This window comes from Nymphaea colorata, chromosome 4 (assembly GCF_008831285.2).
Source record: "Nymphaea colorata isolate Beijing-Zhang1983 chromosome 4, ASM883128v2, whole genome shotgun sequence".
NCBI lineage: Eukaryota > Viridiplantae > Streptophyta > Magnoliopsida > Nymphaeales > Nymphaeaceae > Nymphaea > Nymphaea colorata.
The window spans coordinates 10,705,938-10,730,578 of NC_045141.1; the positions used below are offsets into that span (position 1 = coordinate 10,705,938).

General features: G+C 40.9%; 2 protein-coding genes across 6 annotated transcripts in view; one reads left to right on the forward strand and one right to left on the reverse strand.

Annotated features, from left to right (window-relative positions):
• Positions 1 to 24,641, forward strand: part of LOC116252380 (ABC transporter C family member 13) — a 104,191-nt gene that overhangs the window by 25,372 nt on the left and 54,178 nt on the right. For all 3 annotated transcript variants that reach the window (XR_004172157.2, XM_031626591.2, XM_031626592.2), the window contains exons 12-22: positions 6,165 to 6,283; positions 7,861 to 7,958; positions 8,171 to 8,237; positions 8,995 to 9,112; positions 9,213 to 9,329; positions 9,423 to 9,503; positions 9,590 to 9,865; positions 13,176 to 13,277; positions 13,366 to 13,433; positions 13,574 to 13,705; positions 13,824 to 13,971. Coding sequence is in view for 2 of the 3 variants with exons in the window: in XM_031626591.2 (XP_031482451.1) it covers positions 6,165 to 6,283; positions 7,861 to 7,958; positions 8,171 to 8,237; positions 8,995 to 9,112; positions 9,213 to 9,329; positions 9,423 to 9,503; positions 9,590 to 9,865; positions 13,176 to 13,277; positions 13,366 to 13,433; positions 13,574 to 13,705; positions 13,824 to 13,971 (1,326 nt within the window). In the remaining variant the exon portion in view is untranslated. The remainder of the gene's footprint in view (positions 1 to 6,164; positions 6,284 to 7,860; positions 7,959 to 8,170; positions 8,238 to 8,994; positions 9,113 to 9,212; positions 9,330 to 9,422; positions 9,504 to 9,589; positions 9,866 to 13,175; positions 13,278 to 13,365; positions 13,434 to 13,573; positions 13,706 to 13,823; positions 13,972 to 24,641) is intronic.
• On the reverse strand, positions 14,725 to 17,924 carry LOC126410009 (uncharacterized). Of its 3 annotated transcripts, XR_007573206.1 has the most exons (4): positions 17,791 to 17,905; positions 15,853 to 17,704; positions 15,541 to 15,745; positions 14,725 to 15,454 (listed from the first exon to the last, which is right to left on the reverse strand). XR_007573206.1 is itself a non-coding variant. In XM_050077452.1 (3 exons), exons 1-3 carry the CDS (start codon positions 15,989 to 15,991, stop codon positions 15,181 to 15,183), a joined length of 618 nt encoding a protein of 205 aa, XP_049933409.1. In that variant the 5' UTR covers positions 15,992 to 17,923; the 3' UTR covers positions 14,725 to 15,180. The 3 variants fall into 3 exon arrangements, 1 of the variants encoding a protein (XP_049933409.1); XR_007573205.1 differs by having other exon boundaries at positions 15,853 to 17,924; XM_050077452.1 differs by having other exon boundaries at positions 15,853 to 17,923.

Below are 24,641 nucleotides of genomic sequence, written 5' to 3' on the forward strand. Positions count from 1 at the left end.
AAGATCGTCATTCTTCTTTTCAACCTCATCATGGGTCTCCACGGTCTCCTCGGTAGGACTTGGTTCATCTAGGGAAGGAGTGGCATTGGGATTGGAAGTAGAGCTAACATCACAAGTCATCACCTCTGTCCGAGTACCTCGTCTAGAGTAGAACTGTCCAAACAACTGAGGGCCTTCCTTCTCAATGCTATTGTCACCCCTTTCCTCCTTCTCAGGCACATCAACAGTATTAAGTGATTCTGCTTTCTTGTAGTCCAAAAAATCTATAAACTGAAGTTCCTGTCTCTGAGAATACTCTTCCCTGCCCACAGACTGCTCCCCCTGAAGAGGATTCGCACCAAAGTAAGAGGCATGTTCCAAGAAGGTAACATCCCTCGTAACATAAGCTCGACCAGTAATAGGATCAATACATTTGTATCCTTTTTGCGTAGGGGAGTATCCAACAAAGACACCTTTGATAGACCTAGGATCAAGTTTCTTGACATTTGGACTGTGATCATGGATAAAACATACACAACCAAAAACACGAGGAGGAAGAGGAAATGGTGGACGACTGCCAGGAAGCAACGAGTGGGGAGTCCTACCATTCAAAACACGACTGGGCATGCGGTTAATAAGATAGGCACTAGTAAGAACTGCATCACCCCAATAGTGTTTAGGAAGATTTCTCTGAAACAAAAGAGCCCTGGTGACATTAAGAAGTTGACGATTTTTCCTTTCAGCTACCCCATTTTGAGGGGGGGTGTAACTACAAGATGTCTCGTGAACAATCCCCCGTTGTCTAAGAAACTCCTCAACAGGCCGACACATGTACTCACGGGCATTATCGGACCTGAAAGTTTTAACATTCGCACCATACTGGGTATGCACAAGAAGAATAAATGTCTCGATGATTCGAGGAACCTCGCTGCGGTCTTTTAACAAGTATATAAATGTAGCACGAGAGAAATCATCAATGAAAGTGATAAAATACTGGAAACCTTGACGGGTATAAATGCCCGAAGGTCCCCATACATCAGAGTGAATCAGGGAAAAAGCTTCATTAGCACAACTAGAAGAAAGAGGATACGAAGCCCTCACATGTTTGGCAAACTGACAAACATCACAAGAAATGGAAGACACATCAAAGGAGGAACACAAGTCTGGAAACAAATGTTTCAAAATCCCAAAAGGTAAATGCCCAAAACGTTCATGCCAGTACATAAAAGACTGAAGACAATCTTCTCTTCTCTTATCTGTCTTGCGGATCGCTGTCAACAGAGCAGTAGCCACACGTATGGGAAGACGATATAATCCATCAGAAGCTAAACCAATCCCAATCCTCTTCCCTGTCACCAAGTCCTGCAAAACACAACGATCGGCAGAGAATATAAGTTCACAATTCAATTCTTTAGTAAGTCTACTGACGGATAAGAGATTTAAAGGAAACTGGGGAACATGTAAAGCGCCCTGCACATGAAATTTGTCCAACAAGGACAGAGTGCCTTCGCCTGCCACACAGGTAGAGGAACCATCTGCAAGAGAAACACGTTCCCTTCCCGAGGACAACTTATACTCATGAAACAATTTTGGATTACCTGTCATGTGATGAGTAGCACCACTATCGACAATCCATTCCCCCACAGAAGAGTTACCTTGATTGCCAATAACTGCAAGAGCATGATTAGCTGTAGTTCCCTCTGAGGTCTCAGTCTTGTTGACATCGAGCCTGCCCAAATAAGCCCTTAGTTCACGAAGCTGGTCAGCAGAAATGGAGACTTTTTCTCCACTAGAGGTGGCTTGCACCTCAGACACAGGCGTTCTCCCAGTCAAAGATCTCCCTCTGTTCCCCTTCTTTTCTGGATGAAGATCCCAGCAATAATCCACAGTGAGTGCACCGGCGAAGAGACCTAGATGGGCCGCCAGGACCACGACTCACGAGAGCAGATCTCTCGTTATAGGGCACAAGTTCCCTCTTCCCTTCTTGTGTAACAAGCCTTCTCTGTTCTTCCGCTTCAACACAGGAGTACACATCTTCAATACTGGACACCTCCCCTGAATTCAAAATCTGGCTTCGAACACCTTCAAACTCATCATTTAAACCTGCTAAAAATAGGAACACCCTGTTTTCCCATTCATGAGCAACATAGAGCGCCTGATCATGGGGACAATGCCAAGGAATATCAGAATGATAGTCAAGCTCTTCCCACTTGGCTTTCAAAGCCCCATAGTACTCTGCAACAGACGAGGTCCCTTGTCGAATGCCATAGACTGTCTTCATTACTTGGTAAGTACGAATTGCGGTCTTCTTTTGGCCATACATTTGCTCGAGGACCACCCACATGTCTCTAGCAGTCTTCTTCCGAAGGATAAGGGGCTGAATATCGGCGGAAACGGAATTGACAATCCAAGTTTTCACTTGATTATCCTCAAGAAACCAAGTATGCCACACATCACTTGTTCTTGCTGGTTCAGGGTTGCTCCCATCAATATAGGCCATGCGACCACGGCCAGCAATCCCCATGGTCATAGCAGGCGACCACGAGAAATAATTAGCCTTGGTGAGGCGAAGAGTGATGACCTGCATGGGAACATTCTCAGTTCTAAAAGCCCCTATTTCAGTGGGATTGGTGTTGACAGTTGACGAGGAAGAGGCTGCCATAATCACAGACCAGTCTAGCTACGGGTGAAGCCCAGTAGGCAGCAAGGGCAGCAGGGAGCAACAGCACAATACAACACCAAAAACAAGGCAGAGAGCAGGCAACAGACAAAACGAAGCAGAACGCTGCTGGACAGAGGGTCGCTGGGCAGGCCGACGCTGGGCGGAAGCGACTGAGCAGGCAACAGAGAGGCAGCCGCTCAGGCAGAACGGCGCGGCGCTGGGCGGAAACAGACCGCTGGAACCAGGCAGAGCGGCGCACCGGCGGAAGCAGACCGCCGGAAAAAGACACGGCGGTGGACCGGTCGTCGCTAGGCGGAGACGGCGGAATCCTGAGCGGCGCTGATCATGGGCGGCGCTGGGCGGAGACGGCGGCGGGGCGACAGACGAAGCTCAGGGCGGCGCTGGGCACGGGCGTCGGGCACAGGCGTCGGGCGTCGGGCAAGGGCGTCGGGCGAAGCTCGGACACGAGCGTCGGGCACGGGCGATGAACAGGGCCGGGCGAGTGCCAGGCGAATCCTCCTCCAACACGGGCAAAAGACAAACCAGAAACGCCGGAACTTCACGGCTCTGATACCATGTAGAAATACGAACAAGAAGGAGACGAAGAGCAACAATGATCACGATGTAACGTGGAAAACCCTCAACACGATGGAGAAAAAACCACGAATGAGGAGGAGTTGGTGCCCACTAGCAGCCAGACTCTCTCTCTCTTAAGATTATCATTAACTTAAGGATTAGGGTTACAAGACTTAAGTAGAGCCCAAAACGGGCTACAAGGCGGGTCGGGTACGGATCCGGACCCGAAACCCACAAACTATCAACATGGCCAACAACCCTGTGTTACATGACCGAACAAAGCATGTCGAGATTGATCGTCACTTCATCCGAGAGAGAATTGATGCCAGAGAGTTGATTCTACCATATATGAAGTCTGAAGACCAAACTGCTGATGTTCTGACTAAAACTTTATCTGTGACTCCATTTGAGAGAAATGTATCCAAGTTGGGCATGTTTGATATGTATGCCCAACTTGAGGGGGAGTGTTGACATATGTGGTGTTTGGGTCTTTTGTCTGGGTCTGGATCTGGACCCGATCCAGTGTGTGGTTATGACCCTACTTAACTGTGTAAACCCTAATTTCAGTGAGTGAATAATATTCTAAGAGAGAGAGTGTCTGGTGGCTAGTGGGCACAAATCGTCCTCACCCGTGGTTTTTTCCCTCTTGTTGAGGGGTTTTCCACGTTACATCCGTGTTCGTTTCTCGTTCCCTCGCTTTTACTGTTTCTACAGATATGAATCATTTTTGGTGCATTCGGTGAGAAGGGATCCATAAGGAGTCATATGAAAAAATGCACCCGAATCGATAATCCAAGAATACTTGAAGAAGTAGATGCAACGGTAGCCCCCAATGTTGAAGGTGTGCTCCCTCCCTTAAGCAAAGGTTGAATGGCTTCAATGAGATTAGGTTGAAGAGCACTTATGAGCTGATCGAGTTGAAATGAGCTTGCTTCTTTCTTTTCTTCTTGGATGGGAACCGCCACATTACTTCTCTTGTCAGAAGTTCTTAGTTTTGGACATTGGGTTTTGTATGTCCTTCTTGGCAATGATAATAAATAATTTTTCTTCTTGCTCCTTCATTTGTTTGGTTTAAATGTGGAGGTCTATAAGGTTTCAAGTAGGCCCCCGACCTAGATGTGGCAAGAACAATATTGGTTTTATCTCTATCAAGACAAAGTCGATTTTCTTCTATTTAAAGTTCCGCAATAGCCTCATTCATGGATGGTGTTTTAGAACGATGGAGCAAAGAGGTTTTAACACCATCAAATTCGGGTCTAAGGCCTATGATAAACTTATAAAACTCACGTTGGATTTGCTTTTCTCTAAGTATAAGATCTCTTGTATTAACCCATTGTGGTTCAAAAATACTTAAATTCATCATACAATTGATTCATTTCAGCCACATAATCTTTAATGGACCTATCTCCTTGTTGAAGATTGTGAACCTTGAGTTGAATATTATGCATATAAGCAACTTCTCTCATGGTATGAGTTTTCTTTAGATATTCCCAAGTCTCTTGGGCAGAATTTAATTTAGAAATCTGCCCACTAGTAGCATTGTCAACACAAGACAATATCCATGTGATAATTTTGTGATGACATACACTGCATTCTTCCCATTTCTTATTGTATTCAGCCACAACTTTCTCTTTTTCTGTTCCATCTAATTCCACAACCCTTCCATCAACAACTTTTGTTAAGAGTAGTTGTGGTTCAATTTTTGTTCCATCAACTAATCGCCAAAGGTTTTTACTACGAATAAAATGTTTCATAGTTCTAGCCCATTAGATATAGTTAGTTGACGAAAGTTTGGGAAATGGAAGAGAAGAGACTTTGTCATCCATTGAGCACAATCAACAAGGAAAGTCCACTTACAAGTTATGAGGAAGCTTGCTGCCACGTGAAGAAAGCTCCACCGCGTGAAGAAAATCACAGCAATAATAGAAAAACAGTCACACTTTTAGCAGCCACGAAAGCTTGATATGATAGGCTCAATCCCATCACAAGATCGCCTTGAAACCACAAGAAATAATTTTCAAGAACCAGCAAGAAAGACAACACCTTCTTGAGTCAAACCACAGCCGGAAATATAACAAACACTTGGAGTGCTTCACAGCTCCAAAGGGAGAGTAAAAGCTGATTCTTCAATCTTTGAAAGACAGCAGGTCGACGAGCCAAAACAATGCTCTGATACCATGTAAATCAGGCCCAAACACGACAAATGCTTCAAGAGAAACAACCTTGAAGCTTCCACCAACTTTAATAAGTAATACTCGAAAGACCTCAAACAAGAGGTGAAGAAAACTTATATTAATCACAACAAAAGATACAAGAGAAGGCTAAAAAGCCATAACCAAACAATAGAGGATGTACACTATTTATAGAGGAGAGAGCCAAAAGAAAGGAGAAGGCCTAGCCGTTGGGACTAGTTCCAACGGCTAGAAATCTAGCTGTTGGGACTAGTCTCCCTTTAGGTAAAACAGAAAAAGATAGGGATAAAAGGGGAAGATAAAAAATACAGTGAGAAGGAAAATACATAAAGAATGTAAAAATTACATAAGTATCTTAAGTACCCAAATATATATAGAATATATAGAATATATACATTCTAACAAATAGTACATCCGCTAATCTCCTAACCCCTTCGTAAGTGGAGATTAGAGTTAAGTAAAAATAACAGTAAGAAATATGTACTTTTTCAAAATTGCATATGACCACCCAAACCCAGGGATATTACTTTTAACGACAGATATGCATGCTCTTTGACAACACTAGTGGTTCTTTCCTAAGCCCACTTTGGGAATTTTGGATTCCTCTGTTCTACTTATGGTGACATCAGGATGCCTGCAAGATTGCCTTAGACAAGGATGCAAGCTGTTTTGATTCTTCAACATTCTTGGTGTTTGAAATTTTTGCAATTGATTTTTTCATAGTTTTCTAACTGGTCTTCTTTTCCTGCTTCTAGTGCCTAACAATGACTGTAAATGAACGTTCAAACTTCTCTGAGGGGGAAATTCAAACGCTTATGTCTATTGATGCTGATAGGACCGTGAACCTGTGCAACAGTTTTCACGAATTGTGGAGGTAAACATCGTTTTTTTCTAGTGTATTTTACCACCAGTACATCTATTTGTTTGCTTGATATTGTTTTCGCTGTTATCAGCAGTATTTGATTGTTAACCTTGTGGAGTACCCATTGGCAACTTTTATATAAAAAAAGCCTTTTCATATTAATGCTTTGTCAACATATTAGAAAATTAAGGAACTAATGGGTGAGAGAACAATCTCAAAAGCTGGACCAACTTTTAGCTAATGTACGTTTGACCGATAGGGCAATGTTCTGTCTTAGGGGAGTTAATATGGAAACAGAAATGAAAACAGCAAATAATAATGAAAAGGGACATCTGCAGAGTGCTTTACAATGAACTGGGTTCTTGTTCGGCTCTTGGAGAAACGCGTGAAATAGCAAAAGTGGTAGGCTGGTTAAGAAAAAAAGTACTGAAAGTAAGAGGTGGTTAATCAGTAAATGGAAACAAACTATTTAGGAGAAGTAAATTAGGGTTTTTGAGGGTTACCCCTGGACAATTGGAAATCAGAGAAGAGAAAAGATGGACACTCAAAGGACGAGAGTTATTGAAGTAGAAACTTCAACAAAATAAAGTATCAGAAATTTGTGGAAAGATAGAAGATGTAAAATCGAAAGTAGATAATGAAGGAAAAAACATTTAATGGAAAGAAAGATAATGGAGACTTGAGAAAAGATTTGCTTCTTGACCTGAGAAGGAAGGGGTCTTTAGGATACCGATTTTTGATAGATCAGAAGTCCTGAATCCAACAGCCCTCTGGTTGCATGTCAGAATTCACCAGTTTTGCCTTGCAGAAGGAAGAAAAAGAAGGTGGGTCCCAATCCCTTCTTGTTATCGTCCTGCCTTTTTTTTAGCCATGGGATGTGCCATTTGTGACGGTTTTTAGTATGGTAAACTAAAAAAGAAAAAGCCATCTGTCCATGTTCGTGATTTCAATATATATATATATATATATATATATTTGTGACGGTTTTTAGTATGGTAAACTAAAAAAGAAAAAGCCATCTGTCCATGTTCGTGATTTCAATATATATATATATATATATAGGAATTGAAATCAGTAGGCTAATGCGCAGTGTTGTGTTTTTTTACATTTTGCGATGCTAAAAACTGTCATAAATGGTGTATTCCATGATGGCAGTTGATTGACTACAGTTTTTAACCATGGAATGCATCATTTGCAACGGTTTTTGAATCACAAAAATGTAAGAAAAAACCATCCAGCCATGGATGTTGGCAGGCCAACTCAATTTTCATATATATATATATATATATATCTGTGTGTGTGTGTGTGTGTGTGTGCACACGCTCTAGGAAAAATGAAGATAGTATAGATATTGGACTAATTTTTTCTGATTCATTCAATAATGTTATTCCGTTTCCTGATTCTTGGATGAATGGTTAGCAGATTTTCTTCATCTTTCCAGCCCCTTAGTCTCTGTCATCTAGGCTAGTTAAATTTTAAATGCCACTTAACGTCACATTATAATGCATCATCTTGTTCTGCATCTGTTGTTGTGGTTTCACATTTTCAATACCATCAAGTGATGCACCTTATTTTATCTGTGGTTTTAGCTTACCGGTGCAAATCGGGGTCGCTCTATTTCTTTTATACACACAAGTCAAAGTTGCATTTGTTTCTGGAATTGCGATAACCATTTTGCTGATACCAGGTATGCTCTTTGGACTTATAAGGGGGTCTAAAAATGCTTTATCACATAATGCCTAGTTTACTTAACTTTCAATGGCAAGTTTACTTGTTTACGTGTCTTCGGTTATGCTTGCCAAGTGCTAGAAAGTGTGGTTAGTTTAGCTTAACTTGAATATATTTTTTTTTATGGGTTAGATCATCGTTTCTAGCTTTCAGTCTCTTAACTTTTTGCAGTGAATCGATGGATTTCTGGGTTAATTGCAAATGCAACAGAGAAAATGATGAAACAGAAAGATGAAAGGTTTGTGTTGCTTGGTTTATCTTGAAATGAACTTGCGAATGTCCATGCTGCATAAATATGGGTGATGGTTTTCTCAGTTGCAACAAGTAACTTATTCTAAAAAAGGAACTTCGTCACTAAACCTAACATGAAATATAGTGCATGATTAAATAACCTTATTGGACACAATTAAGCACGTATAATAAAAAATAATAATAATAACCTATGTCACACGGATACTTGGGTTTGGCCCACGTATCCGTATCTATACTCCGATACCTGAATCCCGATACCGATACTCCTTGGATACGTCTGGATCGGGTCTGGGTCAAACCCTATCCGAACCTGTTAAAGAAAACCCGATTTCTTTTTTATCGACCTTTCTTTCTCCCTTTCACCCGACGAGGTCTGTGCCTTTAGAGTTTATGCAGCTGCAGCAGATCATGGGCAAAGATGGCAGATAGTTTAATGTTTTTTGTGATGAACTATTAGTTTTAGTTTAATGTTTTTTTTTTTCATTTTATCATTTGATAATATAAAATTAGCCGTATCCGCGTATCCTAAAAAATTAAAAATTGCTGTATAAACGTTTTCTCTTGCAATACTGTTGCACTATGCTTTTCTAGGTTTTACGATTGGAATATGTTTGAATACTTAAGTGAGGATTTATGTTTTAATTGGTCCTTCTTGTGATCCTTATCATTGTGACCTTTCATGACTATCGTGGATTATTGATTTCGCTTATGCTCCTCTGTTGGTCCTTGCATATGCTGTCAAGAATCCGACGGGCTGGAGAGCTTTTGACACATATTAGAACCTTAAAGATGTATTCTTGGGAGCTCTTATTTACTGACAGGCTGATGGAAGTTAGAGAACTGGAAGTGAAACATCTATCAGTATGTACCAATTATATCCTTGCTTGGATGGAATTGATAACTTGCAAGCTGACTTTTGTATCTTAAATAACTTCAATTCTTGATTTTTCTATGCTTACAGACTCGAAAGTATCTAGATGCCTGGTGTGTGTTCTTTTGGGCTACAACCCCAACACTCTTTTCGCTTTTTACCTTTGGTCTTTTCACTTTGCTGGGACATCCACTTAATGCTGCTACAGTAAGGAGGAAATCTATTTTACTAATTAAATGCTTCATTCATGTTTTATCAATTGTGTTTGTATATGAAATTTTCATTGTGATTCTTTTGCAGGTGTTTACGTGTGTAGCATTGTTTAACATTTTAATTTCTCCGCTAAATTCGTTTCCTTGGGTGATTAATGGCATAATTGATGTAAGATAATTTCGTGCTTCATTAGCATGATGTGTTATATTCTCCACTGTTGGGAAGAGTCCTAACTTTCTTATGGCTCCTTGCAGGCAGTAATATCCACTAGAAGGTTAACCAGATTGCTCTGTTGTACCTCTGCCATGCATCAGCAAACGATCCAGTCCTTTGGCCATTTTGAAAGGGCAGTTAGATCATGTACTTATCCCCATGGAAATCAACAAAACAATATCCATGACATTATGGCAGTTGTGATCAATGATGCTAATTGTGTTTGGACAAACAAGAAATCTACCAACAAGGCTATAGTCTTGAAACATATAAACCTTGAAATCCCTTGTGGTTTTCTCGTCGCTATTGTGGGAGAGGTTTGTATTTATTGTTGCTAATCATCCATTTTAAGATTCACCTCCTTGTTGCAGAGCAAAACTGCAGATTCCTTTGCATGTTTCTGTATCCTATTCAGAACTTCATCTTCTTTAAGGAAATACTCTTTGTGTAATGTATATATGAATGTATATGCAGTCTATTATAATCTGGTAGGATCGCAAAGAACAAATTGAATGCTCTAAATATGTAGTTCTCCACACGCTCAAATGAGAGATAACACAAGGGCACTAAGGCACAAGAACAAAGTAAAAGAAAAATATTTAGCTTATCTACTTGAATATGGAGAATGGTTATATGTAATCCGTGGAAATAGAGTTTGGCTAGTCCTTAGCAGCCAAAATTCTAGCCACTGGTATTAACCACAGCTAGATAGCTGATTAGAATACCCAAATAAAAAAAGAACAAAAGGATGAGAAAAAATAAAAAATATAAAATTTATTGCATTTGAAAGTAATTGGCCTTCGCACACGACATAGCAACGGCTAGATAGCTGATAAAAAAATTTATATATATATATATAGGAACCAAAAGGTAGAAAAATTACAACAATATAAAATGTAAGACTTCATTTGAAGGCAGCCAGCTTTCACACACACATACACATGCAAAAATAGTTCCTTCATATAGGGAAACTGAATTATGTATACTTAAAGTTGTAGAGTATGCTTGCTTCCTTTTAGAACCATCTGTAAAACATATTGCGGGTGGCCAGATTGGAGGGCATCGTAAACCTTGAGAGCATCTTACCTCTGGGAAGAAGAAGCCCTAATCTGGGTGTGTGTGTGTGTGCCTCTTAGGGTTTTATCTTGTAAAGGGGTGGTCAGTTAGCAGGGGTTTAACACCACCTCCTATCTGTCCTTAAAAAATGTAGTGGACACATATATCTATCTATCTGTCTATCTAACTTGTAGAGAAAGATGGGAGAAAAGGTTGAAATCTTGATCTAATTAACCCCATCATTGCCATCTCTGTTTAGATAGAGGTCTTCCTTATTACAACGCATTACATAAAGTTATAAAATCTCTTAATATAAATTGCAACTAAATATCCCAAACTAATAAATATTTCACTGAACACTCCCCCTCAAGCTGGAGCATATATAGGTATCTATCATGCTTAGCTTGTCACAACACTTCAAGAAGCTGGAACTTGGAATTGATTTAGTAAATACATCAACCATTTGGTCTTCGAGGATCAATGGACTATTGATATCTGCACCATATCCCACATCAACCATTTGGTCTTCGAGGATCAATGGACTATTGATATCTGCACCATATCCCACTTGTCAATTGTCATAAATACCTAGTTGTTAGCAATACATGTGACAGCTTTGTTGTCTCACTTCATCACCATAGGAATAGGGACTTTGACACTCAACTCTGTCAAAATGGATTGTACCCACATAACTCAACTGTCGTTTGAGCCATAGCTGTATATTTCGGTTCTGAGGTTGATTATGTAGAAAAAACTTAATTTTTGCTTCTCCATGTTATGTGATTTGCTCCTATAAAAATTCAAAATCCAACAGGGATTTTGTGTCTTCAGTAGATCCTGTATAGCATCGAATATGTGCTACCACATCCATTGGATCTCCCTTTTTAGATGACAATCTTTTTCCTGGAGAAGACTTCAAATATCTGAGGTTCATCATCATTGCATCCCAGCGTACTTCGTAGGCTTGTCCACAAATTGACTATATTTATGCACAGCTAGAGATATACTTGGTCTAATACCAGGACATATAGCAACCTATCAACAAAAGATCCATTACTTTGGGTATCAACAGGTTCATGCTGTCCATTAAACAAGTGTATCTTGGGACCAATCAGAAGGTCGTCAGGTGTACCACCTAACATGCCGGTCTCCTTCAACAACTTCAACACATATTTACGTTGGAATAGGAGGACTATACCTTCTTTACTCCTAGCCACCTTAATACCCAAGTATCTTAGTGGTCTAAGGTATGACAAAGTGCTTCTGAAGATATGCTTTGGTATCTGAAATATCCTGCATATTAGTCCTCGCTAATATTATATGTCATGCACATACAATATTTCCTTTGATATCAGAGATAGAACATCATAAATGTGAGCGACCACCTTGCATGATTAGCATCTTCTAATTTAGTAGAGGATCCATATGAAAATGGGTTGGAAAAAGCTTTATATTCACCAAACACTTTGACCTTTTGTTCACTGTTTTGAATGTGAGAGTCTGCCATTTATTGTCAATTGTGTACTGAAGTGATGATTCAACTTAAGATGGAACACAACCGTGCACAGCTTGCTAAAAGGAAAATGTGAAAACACCTCACAAGTAACAACTGCATCAACTCCACAAAAACTTCAATAACTCAGGTCACAGAAAAGGAGATCAGACAAACAAGATTCTCACTAGAGAAGAGACTTCTTGTATTTTAAACTAGTCAAATGTAAATGTATAAAAACATATGCAAACTGCATGACATATTTAAGTGCCACTGCATGGATTCAGAATAATCGTCAGATTTGGTTAATAATGAGGATAATCAGGTTCAATACAGTTTTCCAACATCGCATAACTTCCACAAGTAATCGAGCTTCATTACTGCCAATATCAGCCAATAAACAGGCAATGGATGCTCAACTTATTGTAGATACCATGACAAAAAAATTTCAATGCAGCCTCAAATCTCACACTCAATGAATCAGATCTGACAACCGTACAGAATAGACTCCATGAAGAAAACAACTTTGCTTCAACTTGCCTTCAAAACTACAGCAGAGTTAGGGACTTGATTTGCAGCAGCTAGGACAGATATCATGACTTCAGATCTCCCCTTTGTCTTCTTTGCGACCAGAAATAGCAGGTTTGTTCTTTAGTCACACATAAGTCAGATCTTTGATTGACTTGTTAAGTGTCAGACCTTGACCACATTCCCTTTAGACGTCCAATCTTTAGTGCAGCCACTGGTTGGTGTTCCAGCACCAGACTTTATGGTCTTGAGTCTTGACAAAAACCAATTTATGTATGCAAGTTCATAGCCTGCGCCGATGTCATGTTGAAATTGGGAAATGAAGATGAAGGAGAGAGGAGAAGGAAAAGAGAGAGAGAGAGAGTCAATCCTTTCTCATTAACACTGATTCCATACTAAAAAAGTGATTAGTTCACAAAATTACAGACAGGTCCACCTTATTTAAGAAAATAATAAAGAGGGTCTTAAGAACATAAACAAAATTTCAAAAAATAACCTCACATAAATATTTAAAATTTTAACATTACCTGTTGCATGGTTTCATTATGCAGGTTGGTTCTGGGAAGTCATCTTTGTTGAATGCTATTCTAGGAGAAATGCAGCTTTTGCATGGTTCAGTATGCACTCATGGGACAATAGCTTATGCTTCACAGGTTAAACGGTTTTGAATCCATAACTACGAATGCAAAAAATAGTTAGCAGGATGTTTTTGCTGATGCTCTCAAATTATCTGGAATTTAGGTTCCATGGATTCTATCAGGAACTATTCAGGACAATATCTTGTTTGGAAAACAATACATTGCACAAAGGTCTGTAGAAAATGAAACTATGTCTCTTCTGGCTGGAGGTTGAATGTTAAAAAATTTTTCATTTATATCTATGTATAATTTTGTTATTTTTCATTCAAGGAAGCTTGAAATTTCATCATAAAATTGACACCTTGTAACAGATACAATGATGTAGTCTGTGCCTGTACTCTGGATTTTGATATCCGTTTGATGGTTGGAGGTGATCATGCACATGTTGGTGAGAAGGGAGTAAAATTATCCGGAGGGCAGCGTGCACGCCTAGCACTTGCTAGGTAACATCTATTTGAGAGCCTTTTCTATGCTCACAATATGAGGCAGTTTGATTTTCAGTTCAGCTCTAATTATATGCATGGTTATTTATCATAATGATGATCTATTTGCTCCATGCAGGGCTATTTATCATGGTGGTGACATATATTTGCTTGATGATGTACTCAGTGCTGTTGACGCACAAGTAGCTAGCTGGATAATACAAAATGCTATCCTGGGTCCTCTGATGAACCAGAAGACGCGCATTTTATGTACCCATAATCCCCAGGTCTTCTCTTTTTTCTGAAAGATAATCCTATGAGATTTCTTGACCGTCTATCACTTTCACTACACTGACTTTCATATGATCACTGTTATTTGGGAAGTTAGGGAGGAAGGAGGAGAGAACGCGAGGAAGAGAGAGTAAAGATTCTATTCACGATAACCCTAATCTCATGTTAAAATAGATTACGACACAAAAACAAAATTACAAAAACTATCCAACACAAAAATAGAAATTACTAAAGAAGGCCTGGACTAACTATAATAAAAGAATAAGGACATTATTAACTTCTAGAAATTGCTGATAACCACCTAAACACCTAAATTTATCTTCCAATTCTCCCCCTCAAGCTGGAGCATAAATATCTATCATGCTCAGCTTGTTACAACATCTAGTAAAGTCTTCAATTGGTAGGGGTTATATCTACAACTTTCCCTTCTGAAGCAACATGAATGGTGGATATAGCTCCGGCCTGCACAAGATCACAAATATAATGACGGTCTATTTCAATATGCTTTGTCATTTCATGGAAACCTGGATTGTTAACAATATGTGTAGCCACCTTATTATTACACATCATCTCCATTGGTAATTTTACTTGAACACCAAGACCCTTCAACGCAGAACTTATCATCGTCATTTCTGCAACAATTTGAGCCATGGCTTGATATTTTGACTCTGCACTAGACCCTTGATATTTTGACTCTGCACTAGACCTGCCACTACTGTTTGGTTCTTAGTCCTCCATGATATAAGACCAATGTTATCACTGCCGTATCGTATCGTGTATCGGTCGGGCCGACCTATACGCTGTATCGTAACGTAGCGTAAATGTATCGTAACGTATCGTAAAATTAATTTTTTAATTTGTAAAAAATATTAAAAATTTATAAAAAATAGAAAAAAATCAGAAAAAATCTAAAAAAATCCGAAAAAACTAGTAAAAATCAGAAAAATTCAAGAAAAATGTATTTAAAGTAAAGGAACATTCATCATTCATGTATATGAACTATGAAGTATGAGGTATGCATATGAACAAGACATTCCAAAATAAGAAATCAAACATTCAAAAAACAAAATAACATACTAAACAACCTAAGAGTATTCAATTACATCACAATTCATAAGTTCAGAAGTCAAAACTCAGAACATATTGACATAGTTTTCAAAACTCAAAACAAAAAGCATCGTCAATCGTCATTTGCATCATCATCTTCATTCTTCATCATCATCTTCATTTTCTTCAATAACTTCTTCTTCTATCCCCTCTGTTGCAAATGGAATGTCTCCAACATTCCATTGCTCCGACCCAACCTCTCCTTCTTCAACAATCTCTGCTGCTCCTTCAACATTCAAAAAATCAAGATCGTCCTCATCAAGTATTGCAGCTGGTTCTTCTTCAACCCAAGAATCTAATATATCAAAATGGTCAATGAAGATAGGATCATATTGATTGTGATGCTTCCTCGTAGATGTTGTTTCTAGTTGCCTAACAAGAGAAAAAATTAACAAATTGTTAGAGATTAAAATATATATCAGAATTTGATATTCTTGTATAACAAAACAAATGTTTACCTTTGTCTCAACTTCATATTATAACGAACATAAACAAGGTCATTCAACCTTTTATGTTCCAGCCTATTCCTCTTCTTACTATGGATGTGCTGAAATACACTCCAATTTCTTTCACATCCAGTTGCACTACATGTTTGACTGAGGATTCTAATTGCAAGCTTCCTTAATTCTGGGCAATCAGGCCCAAACCTTTCCCACCACAAATCTAATAACAGATGGAAAGTAAAAATGTTGTCAGCAATAAATATATGAGAAGGTAGAATAAAAGTTAAACAACAAAAACTAAAAGTATAAAGTTTCTTTTTCTAATACCTGGACGCATAGTTGTCCTGCATCGAACTGCTGTGTCTCTCGCCATGGTACCAGAAGCCGTATCATATTTGTTGATCGACATATGGATAGCGTCTTGTTCTTTACTGTCACTTACTAACACATCAATGCAATCCAACATGCCATACTCGACCTATCTGTCCTTCTTAAAAGTGGGAAGATATCTAATAGCAGGATTTAGGTAGTAGGCTGCTGCATGAAGTGGGCGATGAAGTTGTCCAGACCACCTTTCATCTATAATCTTCCATATAGGCATGTACAACTTCTTTTTTCCCTTCATATTATCTCTAATGGCCTCCTTGGCTCTATCCATAGACTCGTATAAATATCCAATAGAAGGTCTATCTTCACTATCAACTAATCTGAGGACTTTCACTAGAGGTACACAAATCTTCAATAAGTGCACACATGATTCCCAAAAGTCAACATCGAAGATGGTATCCACAACTGTCGTAGCCTTTCTTTTATAGGCATGTGGATATGCAGCCCAATCATCACTTGAAAACATCTGCCTGAGAGAAGTTCTTTGCTTGACTATACCCTGCACAGTCAAAACATTTGTAGCAAACCGTGTTTGTGCAGGTCGAATCAATTCAGCCCCATTTGTGAATTTCCTCATCAAATTCAAGACATAAGCATGATTGTAAATAAACTTTGTGATTTCTTGGCATCTGTGAACTGTCAACTTCATATCATCCCTTTCACCAAGATCCTGAAGCATAAGATTTTATGCAGTGAGCAGCACATGGACTCCAATAAAATGTCCCATATCGTGCTGCTAACATTTCACCTGCAGCTTTATAATTTGCTGCATTATCAGTGATAAATTGTACGACATTTTCAGGCCCAACTTCTTCTATAACTTTATCAAAAATCCCAAACAACACATCAGCAGTCTTAGGAGTATCAGACAAATCAACAGATTTTAAGAACATAGTACCAAGAGGGCAATATACAAGGAAGTTTACCAATGTTCTGTTCTTGATGTCTGTCCACCCATCTGCCATTACACTGCATCCTGTAGCTTTCCAGCTCAATTTTAGTTCATCACAATATGTCTTCACATCTCTAACTATATTGTTGAGAATTTTACCTCGCAATTTATGAAAAGAGGGCATTTTATACCCTCGCCCTACACTAGCAATCGCATCTGCTATAGGCTGATAATGATAAGAGTTTGCTGCATTGAAGGGAATGGATGCATCATAGAACCACCTTCCTATGGTTTCATCTGCTGCTTCAATAATATCCTTTGATTGCATGGCTATACGAATCTCAGGCTGAGCACCAGCAGCAGTATAATTGGGAAAAAAATTCTTGATCGAACCAGACATATTGCTCGACTTCATAGTAGGTACTCTACCACCACCAGTACGACCCTGACTTCTGCCACGTCCTCGTGAAACTGAACTTACACTTGCACCTCTTCTTTTTCTGGTTGCAGAAGAACCACCACCATGCATGATGCCTTTCCCTTTAGTTGTTTCCAAACTGACACCAACATCTTCTTGTTCAAGTTGAACATCTTCACCTTCACTTTCTTCTCCTTCATGTGGGTCCCCATATCCTTCCTCCGCATCTTCCATGTCCTTTTCAATCCTACTTGCTTTCACTGCATCAAGAAGTTGCTGACACTGGTGCTTTACATACGTTGGCAATGGGATCTCTTGGGAGCCATTGCAAGCAGCCACATCGCTGTGTGTACCAGCTATATGGTGTTTAAAGCGAGAAATCCCTCCTGATATGATTTGCTTACAATAATTGCACTTAACTCTTAATCTATTTTTGGGATTCACCCTTGTACACCACTGCCATGCAGGATCCGACATTATATCTTTACAAAACAAGTAAAAACATACAAATAAATGTAGGAAATAAGAGAAATGAACGATTCAACGGCAAAAATGAGTTATTTCTTACCTTCTTGGTGTTAAAAACCAAAAAACCCTCTTTCTCCAAGCTTCCCACCGTCCCAAGACTCCCCACAACGAGGAATGAAGCTTCTTCACCGGCAAATCTTGATGCAATGGAGAAAATCTCTCCCTCCCACGTCTCTGGCAGCGTTGGGAAACAAGAAGAGAGAGAGAGAGGAGCGTCGGTTTGAGAATAAGAAGCAAAAAAGGGGCCCGACGGCCCCTTTTTTAATTTTACTCCCGTATCGTGCGATACGGGGGTGTATCGCACGTATCGTGCTATACGCCCACCGTATCGCACGATACGTGCGATACGCGTACGATACATACGCGTATCGTATTGATTAGGTGTACCGTATCGAAAATGATGATACGGACGATACGTATCGTACGATACGCGTCCGTATCGTACGATACGGATAACATTGTATAAGACTGCATCATCTAGTAGTGGATTTCCTATCATCAACTGAATCTACAGAGTCAGCATTAGAGTGTCTTTATATCTAGAGAAAATCCCTTTTGGAATAAAAGGTCCTTCCCTGGAGTTGACTTTAGAAACCTCAACACCATCAAGGCTGCTTCCCAACGAACACTCCTAGGCTTGTCCATAAACTAGCTAAGCTTCCCAATGGCCAAGGATATATCCAGTCTAGTAACAGTCATATATAGAAGCTTCCCAATCAACGACTTAAGATGTACTGTCTATAGGCTCTGTTTATCATCATGAAGGTGAATTTTGGAATTCATTGGGATGCTTGCGGGTTTTGTTCCAAGCATGCCTGTCTCCTACAATAAATTAAGTACATATTTTTTATGAGAGAGAACATCTCCTTCTTTGTTCCTCAACACTTCAATTCCCAAGAAGTATCTAAGAGGACTAAGGCCTTTGGTAACTGTCACACCCCGACCTTTTTGACACTCAAACATTTTTTTTTTTCTAACATCCAACATCGAGGTGTGACTACACAATAGTTCAAAAAGGAATGAGCCAAGCAATTCAAAACAATGGGGCAAGCTTTCCATTATATAGCATTTCAATTCAATTGTACATTTGACAAAAATGCCCCAAAATCACAACATCGATGCCTCATCAAAACAAGGCATCAGTAAAACCAAAAACACGACGCGCCGGCACTACAAGAACAAAACAAAACCCAAAACCTCCCCAGTAGGATGTGAGTGTAGCCATCTGCTCAGCCTGCTGCCCCGGGTACACCAAAACCTGAAAAAAGGAAACAACTGAAGGCTTAGCCTTCGCAGTATGGCAACAAGCCAGAAAAATGCCAAACCCTCTCAAGTAAGGCTCAAATAAAGGGACAAATATCAACCCATCTATCGTCATGTCGCGTCTGAGTGCGACACGTAAAAGCCACTTGATGGCTACACTAACACAACATCAGTCACATGCGAAGCATGCTTAAACATAACACTTGCATTCATATCAATCACATATACGTCAGTCACATGCATTCTGTCAAACACTTTGCATTTTCATTAACTTTAGTGCATTAACAGTTCCTGTGGGTGCAACACAGGCACGTGCACACCGCGGGCGGCCTACAGCCGAGAGACAACCCCCGTGGTGGCCCATAACAGTATGGATCCATTTCACCCGCTGCAGCGGTAGAGCACTCATCCCTGGATGTGTGACGTCCAAGGTGAGATACTCAGCCTTCCCTAGGACACCCAGGTTGGGAAGGCAGGAGCCCAACGCTCCAAGCACAACACACAACAGAACCCTGGGGCCTTGCACCGCCTGCGCTCTGACAGGCGAGACCAGTGACAATCAAGGGGGACGTCTCCCAAACACATAGCCACATCCCACTGGCCTCTCATCTCTTAGTTATTCATTCTTATCATTACAGTTACACATTCACAAGAAGACTGGCTAACACACGAGGTTAGTACACTTCCCGAGTGCACCCACACCTCCGATTACCTCCACATGAGGTCTATACATACAGTAACAGTCATTGCTAGCCGTCATACCATACGGGTACAACTACCCTCCAAACATCCATTTGCATCATTGCCCATGGCAATGCATATGCAACAACATACACATTTATATCAATCATCACATCAGTCATGTCCATCACCTCTTTGAAAAACATAGCCAATCCACAGAGAGTAGTCTCGATCTGCGGTTGACTCGTAGCTGTCCTATGCAGTTATCATTCTATGATGCTTTCTAATGCACAATTGGGGTCGAGGAGACACTCGACTCGATACCCCACCTCATCTGTCCTAAACAGATATCAATTCTAGCATGCACATGCCAATGCGTAACATTTTTAAATCGAATGACTAATAATCTTTCTAACCCATTCATATCATGTAAGCAACATACACATACTCAATCACAAAACCGTCAATCAATTAACATCACAATCCTAGGATCCCTTGATCCTAGGAGCACCCAATCACACAATTGCCCCAGGCAGGAATTTGCCTGGAAAGTTGCCATACCTGTGGCGCGCTCACCAAATTCTTCAAAATGCCTCAAGCTTCGAACTCAAGGTCGACGGGATGAGCCCGGTGCACCTGCAAACATAAACAAGAATAAGGTTTCTACTAGATTCTTACACCAATCAAACAGAAATGAACAGATACAAAAATAAAATCCTTGAGGCACGTGACAGCGCCTCAAGAGGGCATCGACAGGTAGTGTCGACCAACGGGCTCTCCACAAGGCCTCCCCTTTACGTCTTGACGTTGCCTTGAATTATCAAGGCCTTCAACCATCAATCAAACCGTCACTAAATCCTTCCTCAATAACGTTCTTTAAGTAAGACATCAACCTCAAGTCACATCCCAAAACGCATATATCCCTAATTAACTTCATGATACACCCGTTCACCGAAGTCTGCGCTACACTCCCTAAGACGGTTCCAAAACTTCCCCACAACCTCACAATCTCTACCATGTTTCCTTAAAGCTTCGAAACTTAATCCATCATGCTAAAACGATCAATAAGTACATGAATCATCACTTTCCAACGCAAATCCTAAGTTTCTCCCAAAAACAAAATTACTAACATGCGTCCCAAAATCATCAATTCTAAGCTCTAGCATGCTCGAACCATAATTATACATGCTCTAAAAGATAAATACTCATCATTTTGAGCTTGATTAGGTATTGCTCACCCCAAACAAGCGTCCAAACTGCTACAACCCTTCTAGCAACCACTTCACACGTCCGATCAAGTGCCAATGCTCGAGATTGCTTGCTGTCGCTGCTCACTACACACCCTACTAGCAGGTAAGAGGGGAAAAACGTCCCCAAAACTGCAAACCAACCCCAAACGCCCAAAAAGTTTAACACAACTCTGTTGCTAGGAAAGACCCACGGTAGTAGTTGGGGAAAAAAAACTGAAATAAACAAAGAAAAGGGACGCTGGCAGAGAGGAGAGACAGAGAGAGGAAGGGTTCGGTCAAGGGGGAAAACAGCCGTGGGGTGAGAAGAGAGAGAAAGAGCAGGCGGGGGAGTGCGGGTGAGTGAGAAGAGGGTCGAGCGGTAGAGAACCAGCGGAAAGAGGGGAAAGAAAATGGCGAGAGAGAAGAAGAGGGGACGTGCGGCAGAGAGCAAAACAGAAAAAAGGGCATGAGTGGCAGAGCAAGAAAAATCGCACGAGAGAGAGAGGGTTTACCCAGCAGCCGCCGCCGCCGTCGCCGCTGCCACCTCCGTCGCCGTCGCCGTCGCCGTTCCAGCCACCACCACCCGACCGTCACTCTCCTCCCTCTGCGCTGCCACAGGAGACCACCGGAGACAACGAAGAAGGAAGGGAAAGGCGAGGGAGAAGGGCCTCGCGTCGGGCCCTTACGCGAGTGGGGGTCGGTTCCGGGTCTGGACCCTAGCTCGACCCGACCCGTCGAACCAACGAGCATTACATCCTACCCTCCTAAAAAGAAAATTTCGTCCTCGAAATTTAGCTCATACCTCAATGCAAGAACAAGTGCGGATATCTCTTCCGCATGTCCTCCTCATGCTCCCATGTACTCTCCTTCAACCCATGGTACTGCCATTCCACTTTCACTAAAGGAATCCTCTTGGTGCGAAGCACTTGCTCTCGATGATCCACAATTCTAATGGGCTGTTCTTCCATTGTCAAATCATCTTGTACTAGAATACTTTGAAAATCAATTACATGTGTCGGGTCGGGTATGTATTTTCGAAGCATGGAAACATGGAAAACGTCATGAACATGACTCAAATCTGGTGGTAACGCCAATCTGTATGCCACCTCTCCAATCTTCTCTAATATCTCAAAAGGTCCTACAAACCTCGGGCTCAATTTTCCCTTCGCACCAAAGCGAAAAACACCCTTAGTAGGAGAAATCTTTAAAAACACATGATCACCCACCTCAAAAGCCAATTCTCTACGACGAATGTCAGCATAACTTTTCTGTCTACTCTGAGCAGTCAACAACTTTTTTCTTATCAATTCCACTTGGTCGGTGTAGTGTTGCAAAACTAAAGGGCTTTCGATCTTACCATCACCCAACTCGGCCCAACAAGTTGGCGATCTGCACGGTCTTCCATACAAAGCCTCAAAAGGTGCCATCCCAATACTAGAGTGGTAACTGTTATTGTAAGCAAATTCTGTCAGTTTCACATGTTTGTCCCATTCTCCTTTCCACTCTAAGACACATGCACGCAACATGTCTTCTAAGGTCTGAATAGTCCTCTCTGATTGCCCATCAGTTTGGGGATGAAATGCTGTGCTCATCTTAAGCTTGATACCCAAAGCCCTCTGTAATTGCCCCCAAAACCTAGGGGTAAAACGCGGATCTCGATCCGAAATGATAGACTTTGGCACTCCATGCAATCTCACTATCTCGCCAATATACAACTCTGCGAGACTTTCTAATGATTGACTGATTCTGATTGGCAGAAAGTGGGCGGACTTCGTAAGTCGATCAACAATCACCCATATGGCATTCTGTTGTCTTTTGGTACGAGGTAACCCAACCACAAAATCCATCGTAATGTCTTCCCATTTCCACACTGGAATATCGATTCTTTGCAACAAGCCTCCTGGCCGCTGATGTTCTGCTTTTACCTGTTGGCAAATCAAGCACTTTGCCACATATTCTGCAATTTCACGCTTCATTCCAGGCCACCAAAAATTTCTTCTCAAATCTTGAAACATCTTTGTACTGCCCGGGTGAATAGAAAACTTAGATTTGTGAGCTTCATCAAGCAACAGACGCTTCACCCCTTCATCTCTAGGAACCCATAATCTCTGCCGAAAACGCAATGAACCATCTTCATCTTGATGCCAAAGAGAATCGTTCTTCTGGCTTGCTTCCATGTTCTTAGCAAACTCTAGATCTTCCTTTTGTTTCATTACAAGTTCTTCCATCAAAGGACGCCGAATCAAGGCCGTCATCGTTGCCTTGTGCTCATCACTAATGCAAGGCTGCCAAGCTATCACATCTTGCAATAATGTCCAAGAACGAGTCAACATACTGCACATTGTCGCCTTGGCATGCCTGCTCAACGCATCTGCCACCACGTTCGCCTTGCCTGGATGATACGATATGGTGAAATCATAATCCTTTAAATATTCCATCCATCTTCTTTGCCTCAAGTTGAGATCCCTTTGTGAGGATATATACTTCAGGGACTTGTGATCTGTAAACACCTCGAATGTTACACCATAAAGATAGTGTCTCCACATCTTCAATGCGAACACGACTGCTCCCAATTCCAAATCATGAGTGGGATAGTGCTGCTCATGGGTCTTCAACTGTCTTGATGCATAAGCCACTACACGGCCATGCTGCATCAACACACAACCATAACCGATCCCCGAAGCATCAGTGTACACCACAAAACCGGAATGACCTGATGGAAGCGTCAGAATAGGGGCAGAAGTAAGCTTGTCCTTTAGAGTTTGAAAACTCTTCTCACAATCTTCATTCCACACAAACTTCATCCCTTTTCTCAATAGCTTAGTCATGGGCGTAGCTATTTTCGAAAAGTCTTGTATGAATCTGCGATAGTATCCTGCCAATCCCAAAAAGCTTCTAACCTCAGTTACACTGCAAGGTGTTCTCCAGTCCTGAACAGCTGACACCTTAGCCGGATCGACGGATACTCCATCCTTCGAGATCACATGACCCAGAAAGTTTACCTTCTCTAGCCAAAATTCACATTTTGAGTATTTGGCGTAAAGCTTGTGTTTGCGCAAAAGACCTAACACACTTCTCAAGTGGTCTCTGTGCTCTGCCTCACTCTCTGAGTACACCAAAATATCATCAACAAACACAATAACAAAACAATCCAAGAACTCTTGGAAAACCCGATTCATGAGGTCCATGAACGCTGCGGGAGCATTAGTCAACCCAAAAGGCATGACCCTGAATTCATAATGTCCATACCTAGTTCGAAAGGCAGTCTTAGAAACATCTTCCTCCCGTATCAATAGTTGATGGTAGCCTGTCCTCAGATCGATCTTAGAGAAAACCTTTGCATTCCTAAGCTGATCAAACAAGTCTTCAATTCTTGGAAGCGGATACTTATTCTTGATGGTGACTTGATTCAACATACGATAATCTATACACAAGCGCATAGTCCCATCTTTCTTTTTCACAAACAGTACAGGTGCTCCCCAAGGAGACACGCTAGGTCGGATGAAGCCCTTATCTAAGAGCTCCTGCAGTTGCTTCTTCAACTCTTCTAACTCTGCTGGTGCCATACGGTAGGGTGCCTTAGAAATGGGAGTTGTCCCTGGTAACAACTCTATCTTGAACTCCACTTCTCGAGTTGGAGGCAAACTCGACAATTCCTCAGGAAACACATCAGGATACTCACTCACCACGGCAACATCCTGCAATATCATCCGTTCAG